At 43.5% G+C, this 23,586-nt stretch overlaps 1 protein-coding gene across 1 annotated transcript; it reads left to right on the top strand.

Annotated features, from left to right (window-relative positions):
• The first annotated feature begins 864 nt into the window (after positions 1 to 864).
• Positions 865 to 17,319, top strand: ZNF490 (zinc finger protein 490). The gene is given in 8 exon segments (XM_012641254.1): positions 865 to 917; positions 1,103 to 1,181; positions 1,183 to 1,311; positions 6,055 to 6,081; positions 14,110 to 14,236; positions 14,431 to 14,491; positions 15,033 to 16,279; positions 17,252 to 17,319. Coding segments are annotated over 8 exon segments (1,791 nt in total).
• The last annotated feature ends 6,267 nt before the right edge of the window (positions 17,320 to 23,586 follow it).

Below are 23,586 nucleotides of genomic sequence, written 5' to 3'. Positions count from 1 at the left end.
GCTGGTCTCGAACTCCTGAGCTCAAACAATCCGCCTGCCTTGGCCTCCCAGAGAGCTAGGATTACAGGCGTGAGCCACCGCGCCCGGCCAAAGCACAGGATTTTATACAAAGTAGTTCCAGTGATTATCCTTTGCAGTTCTCTCATGTAAAATATCCACAAGCAAAAAATAAATCTTTTAAAAAGAGTCTTCCATTGCTGTGCGGAAAAATGATTATTAAAATACTGCATGCGTCTGAAACGCACCACGGAGGACAAAGAGTTGATAACGACGTTTTGAACTCGATAGAAGCTGGCGTTTGGAAATTCGAGAAAGATCAGGAAATTTAGGGAGTGATGGCCTGTCCCCAGGAAGAGCTTGCCTGGGAGATAGGGTGGTAGATTTGAGACCGTGGTTCCCACATCTGTCTAAGACTCTGGTGGAAACCAGTCATCTTGGGGAGAAGAGAGGGACTTGGAACCCCACAAACCGCAGCCCCAACCACGCACGACCCTCACACACCGAGTCGGGACCCTCCCCCGATGACCCTCCCGCCGTCACCGCACAATCTTGGGACACGCGAGGCTGCGGCCCGGAGCTGGCCAGACAGGTCTCCGGAGCCGAGTTCGCCGCGCAGGGACGGGACCGGACGCCCGGGGACCCGGCTGTCCGCCCAGCCCCGCCCTGCGGTCCGGAGGGACCCAGGGCCGAGCTGCGCCAGCGGCGACTCGGGTCCGCAGACTCCAGAGCGGACCGCGGGGAGGCCCGGGTCCCAACCAGTCACTCACCATTTGTCGGCTTCCGGAGTCTCCCTGCGTCCTCCCCACCGCTCCCCCAGCCAGGGCAGGGCACCGCGCGTCTGAGGTTGCGGCTGAGCCACCTGAGATGTCCGGGGAGGATGACACCCGCAGCAGAGCGCCGCAAGAGTGCATAGTGACGTAAGACGCTGCCGCGCAACCTGGCCACACCCTCCTTCCCGGCAGCGCCCCTGATTGGACACTTCATAGAGCCCCGCCCTCCTTTGTCTGAACGAGGGCCAGCAGGGAGTTCACCTCCCTGAGCAGATCCCGCTCCCTCCCGTGGGTGACACTTGTGGCGTCCGTGGACATTGGCGTTTAAACAGAGCTCGTTCGGGATCTAGGGTCGGACACTGAAGTCTTCCCGCAGCTCTTTCGGAACGCGGGGACACTGGTGTGCACAGGGAATTACAGTCTCCGTTTCCAGATGGAGCGACCCGTTGAGGAGCAAGTCCAGAGCAAGAGGTCCCCCAGGCAAGGCCACACAGGCACAGGAGGGTCTCATGTCCTCCAGGGATCAAGGGCTTGGCATATTGTTGAGAGGCCTCTCATGGGATTGTGACCCTTGTTTACAAACAAACACTTAAAAGTAACCTCATCATATGTAATACAGAGTGTGGCTCTATTTAGATCTTTGACCATGGTAGGGCTGAGACTTCCACCTGTCCCTTCATCACCCCCACACATTTGGCACTGGGTTTAGGGCAAAAGTAACTTATAGCCTCACGTTGGGGTTATCTAGGAGAATGGCCTGATATTTCCCCAATCTCTTTGATGTCAGCCAATAGCCTCCCTTTTGTTCCAGCAAAGAAAGGACATAGTGAGGGGCAGACTCGGTGGTGGGCTGCCCCAGGGTTAATTTCTCAGCTTCTGGAAATATGTCACAATTGGCTGCCAAATCTCAAAGACAAGGGGATCATCCTTTGGTGGTGTGGTCTAATTGCTTGGAGAAATAGGCAACAGATTGTGGACTCGTCCCCAAGGTTTGGGTCAGTACTCTGAGATGTATGCCCTGTCTTTGGTGGACATACAAATTGAAGGGCTTTTGCAAGTCTGGCAGTTCCCAAGGTGTGTGCTAAATTAATTCTTCCTTAATGGTATCAAAAGCCTCCTGATACTCTTTAGTCCAAAGGAGAGGGGAACTTGTAGCCTTGGGGCCACGAGGCCACATGTCGCCTTCTGGATTCTTGAGTGCCTTTTGAGTGAATCCAGATTTTACAGAACAAATCCTTTTATTTTATTTTTCGAGACAGGGTCTCACTCTGTGGCCAGAGCTGGAGTGCAGTGATGTCATTCATAGCTCACTGCAGCCTCAAACTTCTGAATTCAAGCGATCCTCCAGCTTCAGCCTCCCAAGTAGCTGGGACTACAGGTGTAAGCCACCACACCCAGCTAATATTTCTATGTTTAGTAGAGACAGGGTCTCACTCTTGCTCAGGCTGGTCTCAAACTCCCAAGCTCAAGCGATCCTCTGGCCTCTGCCTCCCAGAGTTCTAGGATTACAGGCGTGAGCCACTGTGCTGCGGGGGCGGCGGGGTGTCCGATTATTATTCTTTCAGTTGAATAAGTCTGAAGTTGAAAATGGGTTATGTATCCAAAGAAAACCAGTTGGTAGACCCTGGGCAGTTAGCCCTACTATTAGATATTGGCATATCAGTAATCGCCCTGCTCCAGGAATGTGGGGCACTCCCCTGCCAAATGGGTTCCCTGCTGGGTCGGAGATGGGCAATACCAAACCCAGGTCCTGGGGCCCCATATGTCCTTTGGGAGAGTGTGTCCCTTTGAGCCTTGTGTGGATAAGGTCCCCCGAGCCTGGGGCATATCCTGTGCTCAGTCCTGAACAAAAGGCACCAATGATTCAGATAAATTGTAACCGTAGAGCCTAGTCAATAGAAAAAAAAAAAAAAACAGGCTGGGTGGGGTGGCTCATGCCTGTAATCTTAGAACTCTGGGAGGCCAAGGCAGGCGGATCGTTTGAGTTCAGGAGTTCAAGACCAGCCGCAGCAAGAGCAAGACCCCTTCTCTACTAAAAGAATAGAAAGAAATTAGCTGGACAACTAAAATTATAGAAAAAATTAGCCAGGCATAGTGGCGCATGCCTGTAGTCCCAGCTACTCGGGAGGCTGAGGCAGGAGGATTACTTGAGCCCAGGAGTTTGAGGTTGCTGTGAGCTAGGCTGATACCACTAGCAGGGGCAACAGAGTGAGACTCTGTCTCAAAAAAAAAAAAAAAAACCATTCCACAGCCATTGTTCCTCTGACATATTTTGGCCCAACTATGTTACAATAAACAAAATCTTCTTAATCATAATAAGAAGAACCATCTTCAGTTAACATGAACTTTAGGCTCCTTTTTATGTTAAGAGAAGGAGAGGTTGCAAGTTGTAACCAAGGACCACATACATCTAGGTGTCAGCAAGTTTGGGAGGAGGTTGTAAAACTTCTCCTTCTTGGTCAGTTAACTTTGGAGGACATAGGTCAGGTCACATTGTTCCTATAAATCTTTAGCATAGCATTGTTATTTATGTGCATACTTTCCTTATTTCCCTGGGAGTTAATTTTGGGAAAGGGACGATTATGTTTCTTCCACAGTTGAACTACAAACTAGATTCTTCCTATAATTAGCTGGTCTATGTGCAGAGCTGAGCCATTAAAAAGCAGCAGCTTTTTCACCTGAAGGATGTTACTGTGGGGGGTCAAAAGCAAAATGGAACTAGTCATGTTAAGCCTCCCTTCCACTGTTACAGCTGTTCCAGAGCTATTTTAAGAACTGTTTTAAGAACAAAAGGACACATTTTTTTTCTGAGACAGTGTCTTACTCTGTTGCTCGGGCTAGAGTGCCGTGGCGTCAGCCTAGCTCACAGCAACCTCAAACTCCTAGGCTCAAGCGATCCTCCTGCCTCAGCCTCCCAAGTAGCTGGGACTACAGGCATGTGCCACCATGCTCGGCTAATTTTTTCTATATATTTTTATCTGTCCAATTAATTTCTATTTTTGGTAGAGACAGGGTCTTGCTCTTGTGCAGGCTGGTCTTGAACTCCTGAGCTCAAACGATCCCCCCGCCTTGGGCTCCCAGAGTGCTAGGATTACAGGTGTGAGCCACCACGCCTGGCCAAAAGGACACATTTTAACAAAAGATACTCCTATTGCTCTAGTCACTTAGGAAATTACAAGGATTTCAGGAGATGTGACCCAGGAACCCTGGATAAAACACAAAATATATATTTCACAATATCACAACCTTCTTTCCCACTAAACTGGGATGGTACTCAAAATGATACCCTATTTCTGCAGTTTGTTTCAATTATAACTTGGATATTTGTGCTCTAAATAGCCATAGTTCCTGTCAGAGTATTAACTGGGAAATCACTCTGGATTTGGAGAGACATTGCTCTGCTCGTAAGAAAAACCCATGATAGGCTACATGGTGAAGATAAGTATTACTCTTCTCCAAACTGGGAAGAACTCTGTGGTTTTCTGATTTACAATTTGTGTCATTCAGTCTCTAGTAGCACCAAAATTGTAATGTCTAATAGATAAGGCAATTTAGACACAGAGATCAATGGCATAGAATTGAAATTCCAGAAATAAACCCATACATATATAGTCAATTGATTTTTAAAAACAGTGCCAAGAATAGGGAAATAATATTATTTTTTGCAAATTGGTCCTGTGACAACGGGATAGCGACATAAAAAATAATAAGGTTTAACCCCAACCCCACATATCATTATTTACCAAAAGAGCTGAAAGACCAAAATGTAAGAGGTAAGACTGTAACACCTTTAGAAAAAAAATAGGGGAAAATATTTATGCCTTTGTCTTTGGCAAAGAATTCTTGGCAGGGTGTGGTGGTTCATGCCTGTAATCCCAGCACTTTGGGAGGCTAGGGCAGGAGGATGACTTGAGGCCAGGAATTTAAGAACATCTTGGGCAAGAGTGACACACCGTCTCTACTAAAAGTAGAAAAAATTAGCCGGGTGTGCTGGTGAGAGCCTATAGTCCCAACTACTCAGGGGGCTGAGGCAGGAGGATTGCTTGAGCCCAGGAGTTTGAAGTTGCAGTGAGCTATAGTGATGCCACTGCACTCTAGCCCAGGCAACAGAGTGACCCTGTCTCAGGAAGAAAAAAAAAAAATTCTTACATATAACACCAATAGGAAATTCAGCAAAACAAAAATAGATTATTTGGTCTTCATCAACATTAATAACTTTTGTACTTCAAGGGACACCATTAAGTAAGTGAAAGCACAAATTGAGACCCTTGTGCACTGTTGGTAGGAACGAGAAATGATGCAGCCACTAGGGAAAACAGTATGACAGCTTCTCAAAACCTTAAAAACAAAGTAACTGTATGATGTAGCATGACATCCACTTCTGAGTATACCCAAAAGAACTGAAAGCAGTAACTCAAACAGATATTTGTTCACTCTGGTTCTTAGCAGCATAATTCACAATAGCCAAAAGTTGAAGGCAACCTAAGTGTCTATGAAAGGGTAAACAGATCAACCAAACGTGGTATATACATATAATGGAACAGTATTCTGCTTTAAAAAAAGTAAATTCTGACATATGCAAAGGACATTATGCTAAGTGAAATAAGCCAGTCATAAAAGGACAAATACTCTATGATTCCACGTATATGAGGTGCCTACAATCAAATTCATACAGTCAGAAAGTAGAGGCTGGCGCCGTGGTTCACGCCTGTAATCCTAGCACTCTGGGGGGCTGAGGCGGGTGGATCGCTCAAGGTCAGGAGTTCGAGGCCAGCCTGAGCAAGAGCGAGAGCCCGTCTCTACTAAAAAATAGAAAGAAATGATCTGGACAACTAAAAAAATATATACATATATACATATATATATATATAAATTAGCCAGGCATGGGCGCATGCCTATAGTCCCAGCTACTTGGGAGGCTGAGGCAGAAGGATCGCTTGAGCCCAGGAGTCTGAGGTTGCTGTGAGCTAGGCTGACGCCATGTCACTCTAGCCCGGGCAACAAAGCAAGACTCTGTCTCAAAAAAAAAAAGAAAGTACAAGGATGGGTGTCAGAGTGGGGAGAAGTGAATGGGGAGTTATGGAGTTTTAAATTTGCAAGATAAAAACAGTTACGGAGATTGGTTTCACAAGGTGAATGTATTTAACACTACTGAATAGAACACTTAAAAATAAACCTGGGGCAAAGAACAAATTCTCCTTAAATGCAAATATCCTAGGAAGGAAAAGCCCTAGCCGAAGCCATTTGGCCGAACCACGTGTCCTCCTGCTCGGCTGTCACTCAGGGACAAAGGGGCGGGACCGCACAAACTGTCCAATCAGTACCTCCCTTGAAAAGGCGCGTGGGGTCACGCTCCGTTCGCGCGTGTGGACGTGGCGTGTCCTGTCAGCTCGCGCTGCTGCGTCTCACCTGCCCTTCGGGACTCTCGGTAGCTGTGGCGCAGCCTTTGTCGCGCTGTGACTTGCAGGTACTGAGAGATCCCGAGGGAGGACTTCGGGACATGGCAGAAGCCGGTGAAATGGTGAGTGTGCGGGGCCCGGCGTCCCCGGCGGGGAGGAGGGGTGATTGGAACCGGCTGGAACCGGCTGTGGCGGGACCCCGTCCTCTCCGCGGTCCACTCCGGAGTCTGCGGACCCGAGTCGCCGCTGGCGCAGCGCGGCCCTCGGTCCCTCCGGCTAGGGGGTAGGGGAGTGGGGCTGCGCCGGCAGCCGGGCCCCCAGGCATCCTGTCTGGTCCCTGCGCGGCGACCTCGGCTCGGGCCCCGGAGCCCTCTCTGGGCAGCTTCCCAGCCGCAGCCCCGCGTGTTCCCAGATTGTGCGGTGACGGCGGGAGGATCCGGACTCTGCGTGTGGGGGTCGTGCCTGTGAGAATTCGTTTGTGCCATAACCTTAAGGCGAATCCACCGAGTTTCCTCACTTGTGAGAATTGTGTCCCGGGGGAAGGAGCATTTCTTCTCTGCCAGGGGACAGGAGATCGCTCGGAGCTCGCAGAGGTCGTTACTGTGGCTGCTCAGACGCCCCGGCCCCGGGTCACCAGCGACTGACCCACTCTGAGGGCTTCAGCTCTCAAGCTGGCGAATGTATGTGACCTTCTGAATACGGGTTTTACTTTTTTTTTTTTTTGAGACAGGGTCTCGCTCTGTGGCCCAGGCTGGAGTGCAGTGGCGTCTTCATAGCTCACTGTGCAGCCTCTAACTCCTGGGCTCAAGCGATGCTCCTGCCCCAGCCTCTGTAGTAGCTGGGACTACAGGCGTACGCCATCATGCTTGGCTAATTTTTTCTATTTTTACTAGAGACAGGGTCTCTCTCTTGCTCAGGTTGGTCTTGAAATTCTGACCTCAAGCGATCCTCCCGCCTCGGCTTCCCAGAGTACTAGGATTACAGGCGTGAGCCACCGCACCATCCTGGTAATCCCTTTTTTTTTTTTTGAGACCTCTGTCGTGGGCGAGGGTGCATTGACGTATTTATAGCTCACAGCAACATTAATCTCCTGGGCTCCAGCGATCCTCTGCCTCAACCTCATGCCACCATGCCCAGCTCATTTTTGTATTTTTTGTAGAGATGAGGTCTTGCTGTGTTGCTCAGGTTGGTCTCCAGCTACTGGCCTCAAGTGATCCTCCCACCTGGGCCTCCCAAAGTGCCCAGATTACAGGGCAGGAGCCACCGCGCCAGGTCTGCACTGGGTGGTCTTATTCCCTTGTTTGAATATACGATTTTTAGTTTCACAAGGGAAAATGTAAGTTGATTCTGAGTTAAGATATCCGTAAAACAAGAATATTCTGGAACAAACAGAATTTCTGTTCTTTTTAGGAAAGACAACCTAAAGATGTGAGATCCGGGTATTTAAATTCTCATGTACATTTTATTTTATATCACTTTTTGGGGTGCAAATCCCTAGAGAATTTTTAATTCATTTTTTTTTTTTTTGGTAGTGGTGGTGGGGCTTTGTCATGCTTTGTTGCCCAGGGTGGTCATGAACTCCTGGGCTCAAGCAATCCTCCCATCTTATTCTCCTTAGTCACCCTCGCTGTGCCCAGCTGAATTTTAAAATTTTAAAGGCTGTATTATTCCTAAAGTGATTAAATTCCTATTTTAACTGATATGAGGAAAGCTACTAGAAGCATATGTATATCCTTGAAAATGCTAGTACACTTAAGGGGTTGATTCTGAATTTCCAATATATTATAATATGCTACTCATTTCTGAAAATATTCTTTAGTGTTAGATGTAGTGGAAGCATAAACTATGATGCCCCTTGTGATTTTAGTTAGAAAGAAATATGAAAATTTTCATATTTTATGATTTGCACTTATATCACCTTTAGTGTTGAAGAGATTAAATCTTAGAATGGTTTCCTGTGTAGAACAGTTAAATTTTTTAAAAAGTGAATTAAAAGTAAAGACTATTAAAAGTAAAATGTGGCTTAGATAAATTTCTATGTATTTAAAATACACGGTGTCCCCAAAAGTCACCATACCTAGGGAAAATAGGAAATTATAGCTAAATGTACCATTATTTACAAAATATTCATTACAAAATTTGACAGTTTTGTATATAAAGCATGTGAAAGTTTTAAAAATAATTTATAAGCTTGGAAAGTCTAACTTGAGAAGACTCATTGCCAACTTATCCTGGTCTACTCCAGTGTTCTTGCTTCAGCCACTTCCAAATAACAATTTTAATTTCTTATGCATTTTTACAGTTCTTCTTTATACAAGAACAAGAAATTGTGGATGCGTATTTTCCTTAGCTGTGTTGGTCTTGTAATGAGTAGTCAAACTCCACATATTTTGATGTCTGACTGACTTTGCTTCTTTATCAAAGAACAAGGGCAAAAAGATAGTTTTAGTTCTTCCTTCCCAATCTATGTAGCTTTTATTTCCTTTTTTTAATCTTAATTACACTAGCTAGGAATTCCAGTACAATGTTGAATACAAATGGTGAGAGGGATCTTTCTTTCGTTGTTCCTCATGTTACTGGGAAAGCATATAGTATTTCACCATTAAGTATGGTGTTAACTGCAGGTTTCTTGTAGGTGTTGTTTCTCAAAAAGTTCCCCTCTATTCCTAGTTTGCTATCATAAATGGATGTTGGATTTTTTCAAAATTTTTTTTTCATTTCATGTCTACTCTTTTATTTGTCATATTAATCATTATTGTCTTTTTTCCCTCGGCTTGAGTAGACGTTTGTCAGTTTTTATTGATGTTTTCACAAGACCAGCTTTTAGTTTTGTTGATTTTTCTCTGTTGTTTTCCCACACATCCATTCATTTCTTCTTTTATTATTTATGTTCATGTGCTTACTTTGGGTTAAATTTGCCCCTCTGTTTTTAGTTTTTTAAGGTATACACTGAGATTATTGATTACAGATGATTCTTCTTTGGTGACATATGTGTTTTATAGTTTAATTTCCCTTCAGGCACTACTTTTGCTACGTTTCCACAAATTTTGATAAATCCTATTTTTATGTAAATCAAAATAATTTTTAATGTCTCCTGAGACATTTTTCACCTGTGGATTATTTAGAAATATGATGCTTAATTTCCAAGTATTTGTGAGCTTTCAAGCTTTCTGTTAGTGATTATGGATTGATGCCATCCGATCTGAGAGCATAGTACTGAAAATTTCTTAAGATGTATTTATTTCTAAGAATGTGAGATATCTTGTTGAATGTTCCATGTGAACTTGAGAAGAATGTGTATTCTGCTGTTAGTGAATGAAGTATTCTGTTTTTAAGTTAAGTCTGGTTATTTGGTGCTGTTTAATTCAACTGTGTCCTACCTGACTTTCTGCCTGCTGGATCTCTGATGGGGTGTGTTCAAGTCTACAACTACACTAGTGCATTCTTATATTTCTTCTTGTAGTTCTATCAGTTTTTGCCTCATGTATTTTGCCACACTGTTGTTATACACTTGTACAGTAAGGATTGCTTTGTCTTCTTGGTGAGTTGACCATTTTATCATTATGCAATGCCACTGTCACTGAGGTATTCATGCTATGAGGTCAGTTTTGTCTGAAAGTAATAAGGCACATGCCAACTTTTGTATTTATTAGTCTTTGCATGGTATATCTTTCTCCATCCCTTTATTTTTGATGTATCTATGGTATATCTATGTGATTGGTATATTTAAAGTGGATTTCTTATAGACAACACATATTAGATGGGGTTTTTAATCCACTCTGACAGTATCTTTCAGTTGTATTTAAACCATTGATATTTAAGCTGATTATTGATTTAGTTAACATCTACCTTTTTCTTTTTTTTGTATTCTTTTATATGTGCCTGTTGTTTTGTTGTTCTTTGCTTCTTTTTTCCCTTCCATCCTTTATCTTAAATTTTCTGCTGTTACGGAGCATTTTACCTGATTTCATTTTTTCCTCTCCTCTAAGCATATCAGATAGTGGTTTTTGTTCTTTTTTTTTTTAAACTGTTTTACTGGTTGCCTTTGAGTTTGCAGTATGTGTTTATAACTAACCTAGGTCCTCTTTGAAGTAACACTATATTACTACACTGGTTGTGGAAGTACCTCAGGAAAAAATATTACATGGTATAATCCTAGCACTTTGGAAGGCCAAGCTAGGAGGATTGCTTGAGGCCAGGAGTTTGAGATCAGCCTAGGCAACAGTGAGACCCTTTCTCTATAAAAAATAGAAAAATTAGCTGGGCATGGTGGTGTGTGCCTGTAGTCCCAGCTACTTGGTATGCTCAGGCAGGAGGTCTGAGTCCAGTCTGGGCAACATAGTGAGACCTTTTCTATTTAAAAAAAGAAAAAAAGAAAGAAAGAAAAAGGAAAAAATATTCTAGGTGGGTGGTTTTTTTCTTCCAATGTCTTAAATATTTCATTCTAATATCCCTTCTTGCTTGCATTATTCTTAAAAAAAAGTGTGATTTAATTCTTATACATGTTTATAACTAAGGTATTGGTATTTTTCCCCCTCGTAACTTCTTTCAAGATTTTATCCGTTTTTTATTTTTCTCCACTTTCAATATGATATGCCTGGGTTTGGGTTGTTGGGTATTTATGCTGCTTGGTGTTCTCTGAGATTCCTGGATATGCGCTTTGATTCCTATCGTGGGGGAAATTCTCAGTCATTCTTCTTCAGTTATTCCCATTATGTGTGTTACAGCTTTTGCAATTTTTCCACAGTTCTTAAATAATGTGTTTTGTCTGTTTTGTTCTTTTTTTTTCCTTCACATTTCTGTTTTGGAAGGTTCTATTGACATTTCCTCAAGATTGCTGATTCTTTCTTCAGATATTTCCACTGTATTGATACATCCTTAAGTGCAGGCTTCATTTCCATTGCAGTGTATTTTATTTCTTGCATTACCTTTTGATTCTTTGTTAGAATTTTCATGTCTCTGGTTAAATTGCGTATTAGTTCTTGCATATATTGTTCACTCTTTCTGTTAGAAATCTTAGCATAGTAATCAGGCTTCATTTAAATTTCTAGTCTGGTGATTCCAGCATCTCTTTTATATCTGAATCTGATTATGGTGCTTGCATTTGCTTTTCAAACTTTTTAAGTCTTTTAGTATGTCTTGTGATTTTTTGTTAAAATCTGGACATGGTATACTGGAGAAAAGGAACTGAGGTAAATAAGCCTTTAGTTATAGGTTTATCCTTCTGGTTTTAAGCTGTTTATTTTTGGTAGTTAGGTGTCAGAGGATAAAATTTCCTTGGTTTTATCTTTTCTGTGATTTTGGGAATACTCTAGAAACTTCAAGTTTGAAACATGCAGAAACAAACAATGGACAATTCTTTCATCATAACTGTTCTTTTTTTTAAGAGACAGGGTCTTGCTCTGTTGCCGAGGCTGGAGTGCAGTGGCATCATCATAGCTCACTGCAATCTCAAACTCCTGGGCTCAAGTGATCCGCCCACCTCAGCCTCCCAAGTAGCTGGGACTACAGGCACATACCACCATGCCCAGCTAATTTTCTAAAATTTTTTTGTAGAGTCAGGGCCTTGATATGTTGCCCAGGCTGGTCTCAAACTCCTGGCTTCAAGGGATCCTCCCATCTCAGTCCCCCAGAGTGCTGGCATTACAGGCATGAGCCTCCACACCTGGCTATATCCAACTATTTTTTAATCAGAAGCCCTAATGACACACTGTTAAGCTGTGGGTGGAGGGGAAAAATGCTATGGTCTTATAATTAGGTCTCGGTTTTTTGGTGAGCTGTACCCCTGAACTGTGGTTTGATAAGGAAGGCATTTGGTTTTTATGTGTGGTTCCTAGCACAGAGCTCCTAAATCCCCTGGACTTTCATGTGTGGTAAGGGTGATAGGGTTAGGATCTACATTTATTGTAAAGAAGTGACTCCGAAGTTCAGGGTGGGAATTGATGGCAAGAAAGACAGCCTGCCTTGAACTTTTGGCCATACCCTCAACTTTACTGGAGGGAAAAGGGACTGGAGGTTGAGCTAATCACCAATACCCAATGATTTAATTAACTGTATCTACTTAATTAGGCTTCCATATAAGCCCATAAATGTCAGGGTTCAGAGAACTTTCAGGTTGGTGATTGCTTTGAGGTGCTATTAGGTTGACATACCCTGGGAATGCATGAAAGTTCTCCACCCCACCTTCTCATACTTTGACCTATGAACCTTTTCTATTTGCCTATTCTTGAGTTAAATTCTTTGTACTAAAATGGTAATATTAAGTTACAGGCTCTCCTGTGTTCTGAGAGATGTTCTAATGAATTATCAAACTATAAGGGGTATGGTGTGAAATGCCCCCAATTCTATTTAGCTCAATAGAAGTATGTATGGGCTAGGCACCCCTTTTTGTGGCTGGTGTCCAGCATGGGGGCAGTCTTGTGGGACTGAGCCCTTAATCTATGGATTCTGACACCAATTCCTGGTATTTACTATTAGAATTGAATTGAATTTTAGGACATGTAGTTGGTGTCAGAGAGTTGGAGAAGTGGTTTTGGAAAAGATACAACATATTTGGTTTTGGGAAGTGAAAAAATTTTTGCCTTCACATGCACTTCTCAGTCACACCTCCATGTGTGTTAGGCTCTGGTAAAATCCCAGTTAGGCCTTCTTGAAATAGATTCTTGTGAGGACAGGCCTTCTAGAATAGTGGAATGTTCTGGGCAATTACAAAATAGTTACATTTTCTGTCTGTCTCTCCAATTTTGGGGATAAAACTTTGCCCTATGGCTTCAATACTTTGATGGATCTAAGAAGAGTTATTCATTTTAAGGTTGCTTTTTACTTCCATGGATGGGAATGACAGCTTCTAAGCTCCTTACTTGTCAGATCAGGCATTGGAAGTCTCTGACTTCATTTTTCATGATGTTTGACTGCTGACAGCTTTAAAACCTCATTCCTGCTTTCCACCCTTGTGTCCCACATCCAGATGTGGAAGGAGGAAATGCCAGGTCACCCTCATTTGGTGCTGGCAAGACATCTAATTCACATTCACAAGCTCCTGTCTGTGTGCTTAAACTCTCACACCAGCTCATTCCCTAACCTCAATAAAATTCCCCAGCCAGGCTCCTTTTCTTGCTCTCACAGGCATTTCACAACTGCTTGAGTACTTGCCCTGCTCTCTCTGAGGTCTCAAGGATGTGAGTAATAAACCTTTTCTTGAGTATAGGGATTTTGTAGAGGTCTAAGTTGCTATGCTTTATCATGCCTGTTTTCTAACTTCTGAATAACTTCTAGAACCATGAAATGTGACAAAGAGAAAAAGAAAACTGAACTTGTGATAAATTTTACACAAACAAATTAAAATAAATACTCTGCAAAGGAATATATTAATTCAACCAGCTGAATGTACATACTTCTAATGGTCTGGCATCCTTCAGGACAACATGGCCAGTGGCTTCTTGTTACACTTTGGCTTTCCACAGACTCTTCTTGGTCTCTGATGTTTTTTGATGGGATTAGAAGAATATCTTACATTTCTTATGGGTGTATTCATTTACTAAAACCTCATCCAGATTTGACCCCATGTATCATGGAATGACACAGAGCTATGTGGTATGTAATAAGGTGGGAAATGAAAGAGGTTTTTCTCACAAGGAATTGATGGTCTTAAAATTTATTTCATTTGTATAGTCTCCCTCTTATTTCTCTAAGGTGGTTTTCAGTCTGCCTTTAGAGAACAATGAGGCTTCAAGTGATCACAGTTAAAATATAGAAGTAATTTCTGTGTGCTTATGATAGTGTTACATTTATCAGGAAGTGATTGTGGACACAGTTCTGACAACCAAGTCATACACTAAATGTTTGTAGATCACAGAATTGTATGTGAACTTCTTATGAATTGTGTAGATCCCTAGTACTGCCAGTCTCACCCATCTTCCTGTACACATGGGATGTTTTAGGACTCAGTCTCTTTTGAGGATGTGGCTGTGAACTTTACCCAGGAGGAGTGGACTTTGCTGGATCCTTCACAGAAAACACTCTACAGAGATGTAATGTGCGAAACCTTCAATAACCTGGCCTGTATAGGTAAGGATAACAACATTTCTCGGCTTAGTTAAGTAGAACATAAGTGCTGCTTGCTCATCAACTGTGTTCCAAGATTTGAAATTTGGAAGGGGAATACTTTGGTGAATAATCCATACTGGGTCACAGTTAACCATGGACCTAGAATGTTATAATTTTCTGTATTTTATAATGAGTTTTCTGGGTCTGCATTTTAGGGAAAAAATGGAATGACCAGGACATTGATGATGATCACAAAAACCAGGGGAGAAATCTAAGGTGAGTTGTATTTACAAGAGTACTTATGTGGCCCATGAGAGAATCTTAGTATTACATGAAATTATAAAAATAAGCAAATGGGCTGGGAACTGTGGCTTATGCGTGTAATCCCGGGACTCTGGGAGACCAAGGCTGGAGGACCCTTTGAGGCTAGGAGTTCGAGACTATCCTGGGTAACAAAGCAAGACCCTGTCTCTACCAAGGAAAAAAAATTAGCTAGGTGCAGTGGTGGGAGGCTGAAGTGGGCGGATCAGTTGGGCCTAGAAGTTGAAGATTGCAGATTGTAGTGATTGGGTGCTGTAGTCTGGCCTGGACAAATGAACAAGACCCTGTCCCTTACCCAAAAAAAAAAAAAAAACAAGCAAAATAATAAGCTCAGCTTCAAATTTATTCATTCTTAGAAAATTTTCTCCAAAAGTGTTTCATGAAAATGTTTCGGGTATAAAAAATAAATCACTTAGAAGTAGTAATATAATTCTAATAGTAAATATAAAATTGTTAGTAAAAAAGCCACCGATAATGTGCCACTTATTTTTTACAGAGGTCATGTGGTTGAGAGACTCTGTAAAAGTAAAGAAGGTCATCAATATGGAAAAAGCACTAGCCAGATTTCAAATCTTATGAACAAGGAAACTTCTACTGAAGTAAAACCATGTGAATGCAGCATGTGTGGGAAGCTCTTCATGCATCATTCATTGCTTAATGAGCACATGAAATCTCACACTGGAAAGAAAACAAATGACTATCAGGAACAGGAACATGGAGAAAAGCCATATAAATGTAAACAATGTGGGAAAACCTTCACTCGTTACCACAGCATTCGAATCCATGAAAGAATTCACACTGGAGAGAAGCCCTATGAATGTAAGGAATGTGGAAAAACATTCAGATTTCTCTTTTCCTTTCGAAGCCATGAAAGAATTCATACTGGGGAGACACCCTATGAATGTAAGGAATGTGGAAAAGCTTTCAAGTTTCTCAGTTCCTTACGAGACCATGAAAGAAATCACACTGGAGACAAACCCTACAAATGTAAACAATGTGGAAAAGCATTTAATCATATCCAGCCTTTTCAAAGACATGAAAGAACTCACACTGGAGAGAAACCTTATGAATGTAAGCAATGTGGTAAAGCTTTCAGCTGTCCCATGTACTTACGAAGTCATGAAAGAACTCATAGTGGAGAGAAACCCTATGAATGTAAAGAATGTGGGAAAGCCTTCTTTTTTCACTCAAACCATCGAAGACACATGATAACGCATACCAGAGTTCATCCTTATAAACTTAAGGAATGTGGGAAAGTCTTCAAGTCTGATAATTCCTATGCAGTGCAAGAAAGAACTCGTCTTGGAGACAAACCCTATGAATGTAAACAATGTGGTAAAACCTTCATTTGTTCAAGTTACTTTCAAATACATGAAAGAACTCATACTGGAGAGAAAACTTATGAATGTAAGCAATGTGGTAAAGCCTTCCTTTATTCCAATCACTTTCGTGTGCATGAAAGAACTCATGCTGGAGAGAAACCCTATGAATGTAAACAATGTGGTAAATCCTTCATTTTTTTCAGTCACCTTCAAAGGCATGAAAGAACTCACACTGGAGAGAAACCCTTTGAATGTAAGGAATGTGGTAAATACTTCACTTGTGCAAGTTCTGTTCAAGTACACAAAAGAATTCACACTGGAGAGAAACCCTATGAATGTAAGGAATGTGGTAAAGCCTTCAGTTTTTCCAGATCCCTTCAAGTTCATAAAAGATCTCACACTAGAGAGAAACCCTATCAATGTAAGGAATGTGGTAAAGCCTTCAGTTATTCAAGGTCTTTTCAGTTACATGAAAGTACTCATACAAGAGAGAAACCCTAAGAATGTAAACAATGTTGTTAGGTTGTCAGTTGTTCTAGTTCCTATTAAATGTATGAGAGAACTCACACCGGAGAGAAATTATATGAATGTAAACAATGCGGTTAAGCCTTTGGTTGTCCTAATTCACTTCAAAGACCGTGACTCATGCTGCAGTGAAGTCTTTTTAAAATGTGGGGAAAAACTTCCATTCTAGGCTTGTAAATATATGAAAGGACTCTGGAGAGAAACGCTATGAATGTTAAGGAATGTGGGAAAGCCTTCATTTCACACTATCTTTTGAGGACATATGAGAATGTATGCTAGAGACAACCTCTATAAATTTAAACAATGTGTGTAATCCTTTCTTCTTCCCGGTTCATTGTGAAACCATGAAACCACTCATACTGGAGAACAACTTCTTGAGTGTAATTGATATGGAAAGTCCTTCGATTATGTGTGTAATACTTCTTTCTTCCACCTGGGGAGCCTTCGTAGGAAGAATGGAAGGACTGGGGAAGAAGGACTTGGGCCCTAACAGGCCTTTCTTAGAACCTAGTCTGTAGTTAGGAAACAACTTCTAGCATGGAACCTGCTCTCAGGTCACATACATGGCTGGATAGAAGTGATAGGGCTCCCAGAATCTGTCTGTGTTTAAACCAGTTGCCTCTGGTCAGATCTGCGAGAATGCTGTGGTTCTGAAACAAAAGTGCATCCCACAGTTTTCCCCAAATGGGATCTGCCTGGAGACTTCTTAATTTATGGGCATCAACAGCATGTCTTTCCAGTGCTGACTCAAGGCCATTTCCAGCTCCCATTTTCCCATTTCAAGCCTATACTGTGTATGCTTACTGGGAAACATGTTTAAAAATTCACTTTTGCCTCACACTGGAACCTTTCTCTGTGGCAACCTCAGGTGGTTCTGAGGTGAGAGAGCTGAAGAAGCAATGGCTGAACACATGCCACAGGACACATGGCCCTTGACCACGCAATATCCACTGTCCCATAATCGCTAGCTTTGCACCAACCACCACAGCATAGTCTCAAAACCACTGATGGTGTCGCAAAGACACACCCTGCCATGTCTTAGCTATAGAACACACTCAAAGTTCTTACTTGCCCTAACTTGTCTACCCCAAACTTTCTGGGTCATTCCACTCAGATATTCAGTGGTGTATGCACTGACTATGGTTTAGACCCCCTCACCTCAATGCATGCTGAGTGTGTACTGCTTGAGGGCTAGTTTCGTATCCTCCCCACCAAGACCAGCATCTACTTCTGGGAGCAGTACCTACCCTGCAGAGCTCCAGCCCTGTGGTGCATGGAAAATACTAGTGTCAGTTATGCTTCATAGGCCAAGAGGTGACTCTTCACATCATCCCTATCAGGCCAGATAAACTCCCAATCAACTGCCTACCAGAACCACTGATGATTTCTCCTATTTGTGAATTGAGCAGGGGTAGTAGGTGTTGGGCCCTTCCTTTGTCAGAGGCAGTGCCCCCTGTTTCTTGCAGAACAAATCAGAGTGTTCTGGAAGGGAAATGGCAGTATGAAGGGAAAGAGGTCACCATCTGCCCTTGTGACAACTTCCATTCTTTCTCTGGGCCTCAAAAGTGATCTTTCTCTCACCTGGAGACCTATAGTCTGAGCTCACTAGGCCTACACCCTCCCCCAACAGCAGGTATGGGTCAAGTGGCAGCATCCAAGGCCTCCGTGAATATAGTAGGGCCCCATGAGGCTAACTGGGGAAAGGTTTGCCACCAGATGTGGCCTCTGGAGGTGATGGCTACCAATAAGTGGCAATGGAAGGCATGTCTGATGAGCCATGAGATATACACCCTTGCTGCTCTCATTGAGGTCTCAATGGAAAAGCAAACTTAGTAAGGATCAAGTGATGTGGGATATATATTTGGAACATTTGAGGGGCTGGGACATTATTACTCAACCCATTGCAGGCCCGCCTTTTTGTATTCTTGGGCCCCCATTTTGTGCTCTTAGAGGTAAGATTTTTGTACTCTGCTCCAGAAGTGTGAAATCCCTTTACCATCAGAATGGGCTCAAGGAGCCACCTTTGTGATTGGTTTTGGGGGCCAAGGAGTACCCCTCTGTCACATGGGATGGGGGTGAGAACAATTCAGTCTTTGAAGATCCTGTGTGTTTTGGTCTATGATGAGGATTATGTAAAACCCATTTTATGTGTGTGTCTGAGTCCTGATACTCAGTAAATACCAGTCTCTTCTATGTGACAGGTTCTCTAATTGGTTTAGTGAGCAAAGATGTGCTAATATCTCTGTCCCTTGATACTTACATTCTAGGACACAAGAAAAGGAGCAAAAATATACAATGTATTATTCCTAAGAATCCAGAGAAACACAGAGATGAGATCAGAACAGCCAGGGTCTATGTGTCTCTGGGATCATCTTTCAGTGTCTGTACTGTTAAATCTGTGGGATTGGGAGTTTATGTGCCTGTGTCTGGGTTTGTTCATCTGTGAATATAGTGACAAAATGTTTGTGAGTTTTGTTTGTTTATGGGATTTTGTGTATATGTATTAATCTGGAATGCTTTTATTGTCTGATTTTCCTGGGTGAGAGCAGATATCCTTGTTTCGTTTTTGTCTTAGATATTAAAAATCTGTTTTTTCGCCATCAAGAATGATGATGTGGGTTTTTCATATATGGCTTATAGCAGTTTGAGGAAGTTCTATTCCAAGTTTATTGTGGGTTTTTATTGTGAATGGGTGTTGGATTTTGTCAAATGCTTTTTTTTTTTTTTGCATCAATTGAGATGATTGCCATTTTCCCCATGGTTTTGCTAACGTGTATTATCACATTACTCGATTTCCATATCTTGAACCATCTTTTTATTCCAGGGGTAAATCTCACTTTGTTATGTTGCATAATGCTTTCATTATGTGGCTCAGTATGGCTTGCTGTTACTTATTTGAATATTTTTGCATCAGTATTCATAAGGGATATGAAAACTATCTGCTTTGCCCTCTCATGCCGTTTCACACCTGCTTTAGAGGATTTCCCTGCTCTCCCTGTGACCTCAGTTATATGAGTAATAAGCCTTTTCATAGTCTCTCAGTTTGTGTGTGCCACATACCTGTCCGTGTCAACATCAGAACCACAGTTTTTTAGGTGACCATAACAGTTGGCACCTTTAGCAGGATATCTACATGGTGATCACCACCCTCTGGGTCTGTCTTTTGTTTTGAGTCATTAACCTCCCCTGCTGCCTGATGGCTGGCATGTGCCTTGAGCTGCTGCTTGCTGCTCTGTGTCGTAGAGGCCTACCAAGACTCAAAGTAGGCACTTTCCAGAAGTCCTTGGCACCGAGGAGCAGGAATGTGGCATTTGGGTTCTCCTTCAAGTGGTCCTGGGTCAGGCATTTTCACCTGGACCTATCTGTGTTTTAGAATGAAGCTGCAACTGATGCTGGGCATTGGCCTTGACCTATAGGTCTAGGCTAGGGGTTGGTGGTGAGGTTATATCCTGTGCATGTTGGGTGGTCATTCCTAAAAGAACAATCACTTGAAAAAGAGAAAGAGGAGAGGGGGTGGGAGGCTGCCATTAGATGGTGTCCTGAAGTTCAATCTTACCAGGACACCTAAGTACCTCTGCTGCTGATGCCGCTGCTGCCCTTGCCTCTGACTCAACAAAGACCCTGAGCCTAGCTTATCAGGAACAAAACGCGTGGCATCCCTGTAGTTCAGCATAGGTGTTAGTTCAAACCTGAACCAAGCCTGGAGTCCTTAAACTGTGAAGCTTCTATTGCCATACAGGAGGCCCTGCTATGGTTTGGATGTGGTCTGTCTCCACCAAAACTGCTGTTGAAATTTGATGCCCAGTGTGTTGGTTTTAGGCCTAGTGGGAGGCGTTTGTGTCATGGGGGCAGATCCCCCATGAAAGACTTCGTTCTGTTCTCACAGTTGTAAGTAAGTTCTTGTTCTGGTAACACACGATTAGTTCTCTCAGGGATGGATTGGTTCCCACAAGTGGGTTATGAAGCAGAGTTCCTCCTCTTGTTTGGTCCCTCTTTGCATGTGCCCGCTGAGACCCTCCACACTCTTGATGCAGCACCAAAGTCCTCACCAGAAAGCAACAAAAAGCTGGTGCCCTGCTTCTTGTACAGCCTGCAGAACTGTGAGCCAAATAAACCTCTTTTCTTTTTAAACTACCCGGTCTCAGGTATTCCTTTATAGCCACACTAAAGGGAATCAAGGAGCTCATAACGCTGATAATATTCTTTTGAGAATCTCTGGAGGAAGAAAATGACAATTAATACATTATAGAGGACCTTCTCCCTGAAGTTTTATCAGTAATGGAAAGGAAAAAAAAAAAAGGAGAGTGGGAAGGAAGACACAAAGCTGAAACAAATGTTCATAATTTGAACCCATTGAAAATTGAACACTAAAAGTATTTGACAAAATTGGACACCCTTTCTTCATAAAAAGCACTTAACTTGGAATAGAAACTTCCTGAACATAATAAACCAAGGGTGCCGACTCTTACCACTTATGTTCAACATACCGCTGCAAGTTGTAGCCAGAGAAATTAAACAAGAAAAAAAAAGGCATCCATATTGGACAGGAAAAAATAAAATTATGGTTTTGCAGATGATGAAATTCCTATGTAGAAATCCCTACTTGATTCTCTTTGGAAAAAAAAAACTATGCTAGGGCAGGTGTATCTTGCCAGTAATCCTAGCACATTGGGAGGTGGAAGCAGGAGGCTCCCTTGAGGTCAGGAGTTTGACTAGCTGGGCATGGTGGTGCGTACCTGCAGTTGCAGCTACTTGGGAAGTTGAGGCAGAAGGATCACTCAAGCTCAGGAGTTTGAGGCTGAAGTGAGCTGTGATACCACTACACTCTAGCCAGGGCGACAGAGGAAGATCCTGTCTCAAAGAAAAAAAGTCTCTTATTTACCCCAGATGAGATTCAAAACAAAAAATAAAAATGGCTGAGCATGGTGGCTTATGCCTGTAATCCCATCTCTTTGGGAGGCCAAAGCAGGAGGATCGCTTGAACCCAGGAGTTCTAGGCTTCAGTGAGCTAGATGATGCCACTGTACTCCAGCCTGAGCAACAGTGAGACCCCATCTCTTTTTTTGTTTTGTTTTGTTTTTTGAGACAGAGTCTCACTCTGTTGCCCAGGCTAGAGTGAGTGCCGTGGCGTCAGCCCAGCTCACAGCAACCTCAAACTCCTGGGCTCAAGCAATCCTACTGCCTCAGCCTCCCGAGTAGCTGGGACTACAGGCATGCGCCACCATGCCTGGCTAATTTTTTCTATTTTTAGTTGTTTGGCTAATTTCTTTATAGTTAGAGACGGGATCTCGCTCTTGCTCAGGCTGGTCTCAAACTCCTGAGCTCAAACAATCCCCCCGCCTCGGCCTCCCAGAGTGCTAGGATTACAGGCGTGAGCCACCGCGCCCGGCCGAGACCCCATCTCTTAAAAAATAAAAAATAAGAAAAGTAAGGGCAAGCAACACAGGCTGTGTCACTTAGAAAGCTCTGTGACCTGGAGCAAATGAACTTAAGCTTTGTGGGCCTCAGTGTCTCGTCTCTAAAATGGAAATAAGAAGGGTACCTATCTGTCATCTCCTGAGCTGTTGTGGGTATTATACATGTTATTCTACATAGAAATACTGAGGAATGCCTGGCAACTAGGATGTGCCTTTAAAACACTTTTTATTAATATATGACCTGGTTGTAACAGTCAAAGGAATTTCAACAGTCTGTTGCCTGGGCTAGAGTGTGGTGGTGTCAGCCTAGCTCACAGCCACCTCCAACTCCTAGTCTCAAGCAAAGCGATCCTCCTGCCTCAGTCTCCCAAGTAGCTGGTATTACAGGTGCACGCCACTGCGCCTGGCTAATTTTTCTATTTTTCAGTAGAGATGAGTGGCTCACGCCTGTAGAGTACTCCCAAGTACTCAGGAAGCTGAAGCAGGAGCATCGCTTGAGCCCAGGAGTTGGAGGCCGCAGTGAGCTATGATGATGCCATGGCACTCCAGCCTTGTCAGCAGAGCAAGACCCTGTCTCGAAACAAAAACTGAGGATCCACTTTTCCAGATGTAGAAGAAACATAATCTCCGTAATTGTATCTAGAGGCTTAAGGAAGCTGTGTTTTTAAACCTAATTTGAATTGACTACGCATTTACAACGGAACCACAAAGATGGAATTTTCAAGGTCTCAAAGCTTTGAAAACCCAAATCAATCGTGAATTTGATTTGAGGAAGCAAAAACAGCTTTTGTGCCTGGAGCAGAGTGAGCAATGGGGAAGGACGGGGGAGATGAAGACAGAGAGGTGAGGAGGGGGTGGGTGGCGCACATCTGTGGGGCTCTGGGGACTGCCAGGAAGGGGGCTTTTACCCCAGGTGAGGTGGGAGCCATGGAGGGTTCTGAGCAGAGGAGGGACGGCTCTGACTTAGGCTTTGCATAATGTCCACCAGCTGTTGGGCTGTGGGGCATGGGCCGCTAGGTGGGTGGGTTAGGTGGGCACAGCTGGGTCATGGTGACCGCCCCCTTTAAAAAAGAAGGGGCTGTCTTGGGAAGGGAAGCTCTGGGGAGGGGATGCTGCGCCGGTCCCCTGCCTGAGCGGTCCCCTGCCTGAGCGTACTTTTCAGACGCTTCGACCTGTCCACTGCTGCCCCCGCGTGGTCACAGCCTGATCTGCGGCACCTTCCTGCAGATCCCGTTTCCTTTTTAATGAACAAATAATAAATGTTCCCTCCAGGCCGCTAAGTACTGGGCCTGTGCAGGGCGCGGAAGATCCTGCGATGGATCTGGCCAGAGATTGCCCCAGGGAAAATCCCAGGGACAGGATGAGCGAGATACGCTGGGATTGAGACGTTTGGAGGATGAGCAGCCGGCTTCCCAGCAAAGTTGCAAACCGAGTCTGCTCCGGAGGGATTCTCAGAGGAGGGGTCTTTGGGCAGCGTCTCCAAGGGGTGGTAGGAGTGGTTCAGGAAGACGCAATGAGAAAAGACATCCTAAGCAAAAACAACGACATATGCAAAGTCAAAACTAAAATCGATACCCCACCTCACCCCCCTTAACTGCTCTTCCCAACCTGGCTCATGGGGTCACCATTCAAGCCCCATACCCAGTACTCACCCTGAGCTACTTTCTTTCTCTCACTCCCTCCATCCCGATGGCCACCACTCAGGTCTAGACACACTCTGGGTGCCTGTTCTAGTGTCCTCCCTAGTGTCCCAAACTTCAATTCCTAGCATTCACTCCAGTCCCAA

This window comes from Propithecus coquereli, unplaced genomic scaffold, assembly GCF_000956105.1.
Source record: "Propithecus coquereli isolate 6110/MARCELLA unplaced genomic scaffold, Pcoq_1.0 Scaffold164, whole genome shotgun sequence".
Lineage (NCBI taxonomy): Eukaryota > Metazoa > Chordata > Mammalia > Primates > Indriidae > Propithecus > Propithecus coquereli.
This window is presented reverse-complemented; position numbering and strand designations above follow the sequence as displayed.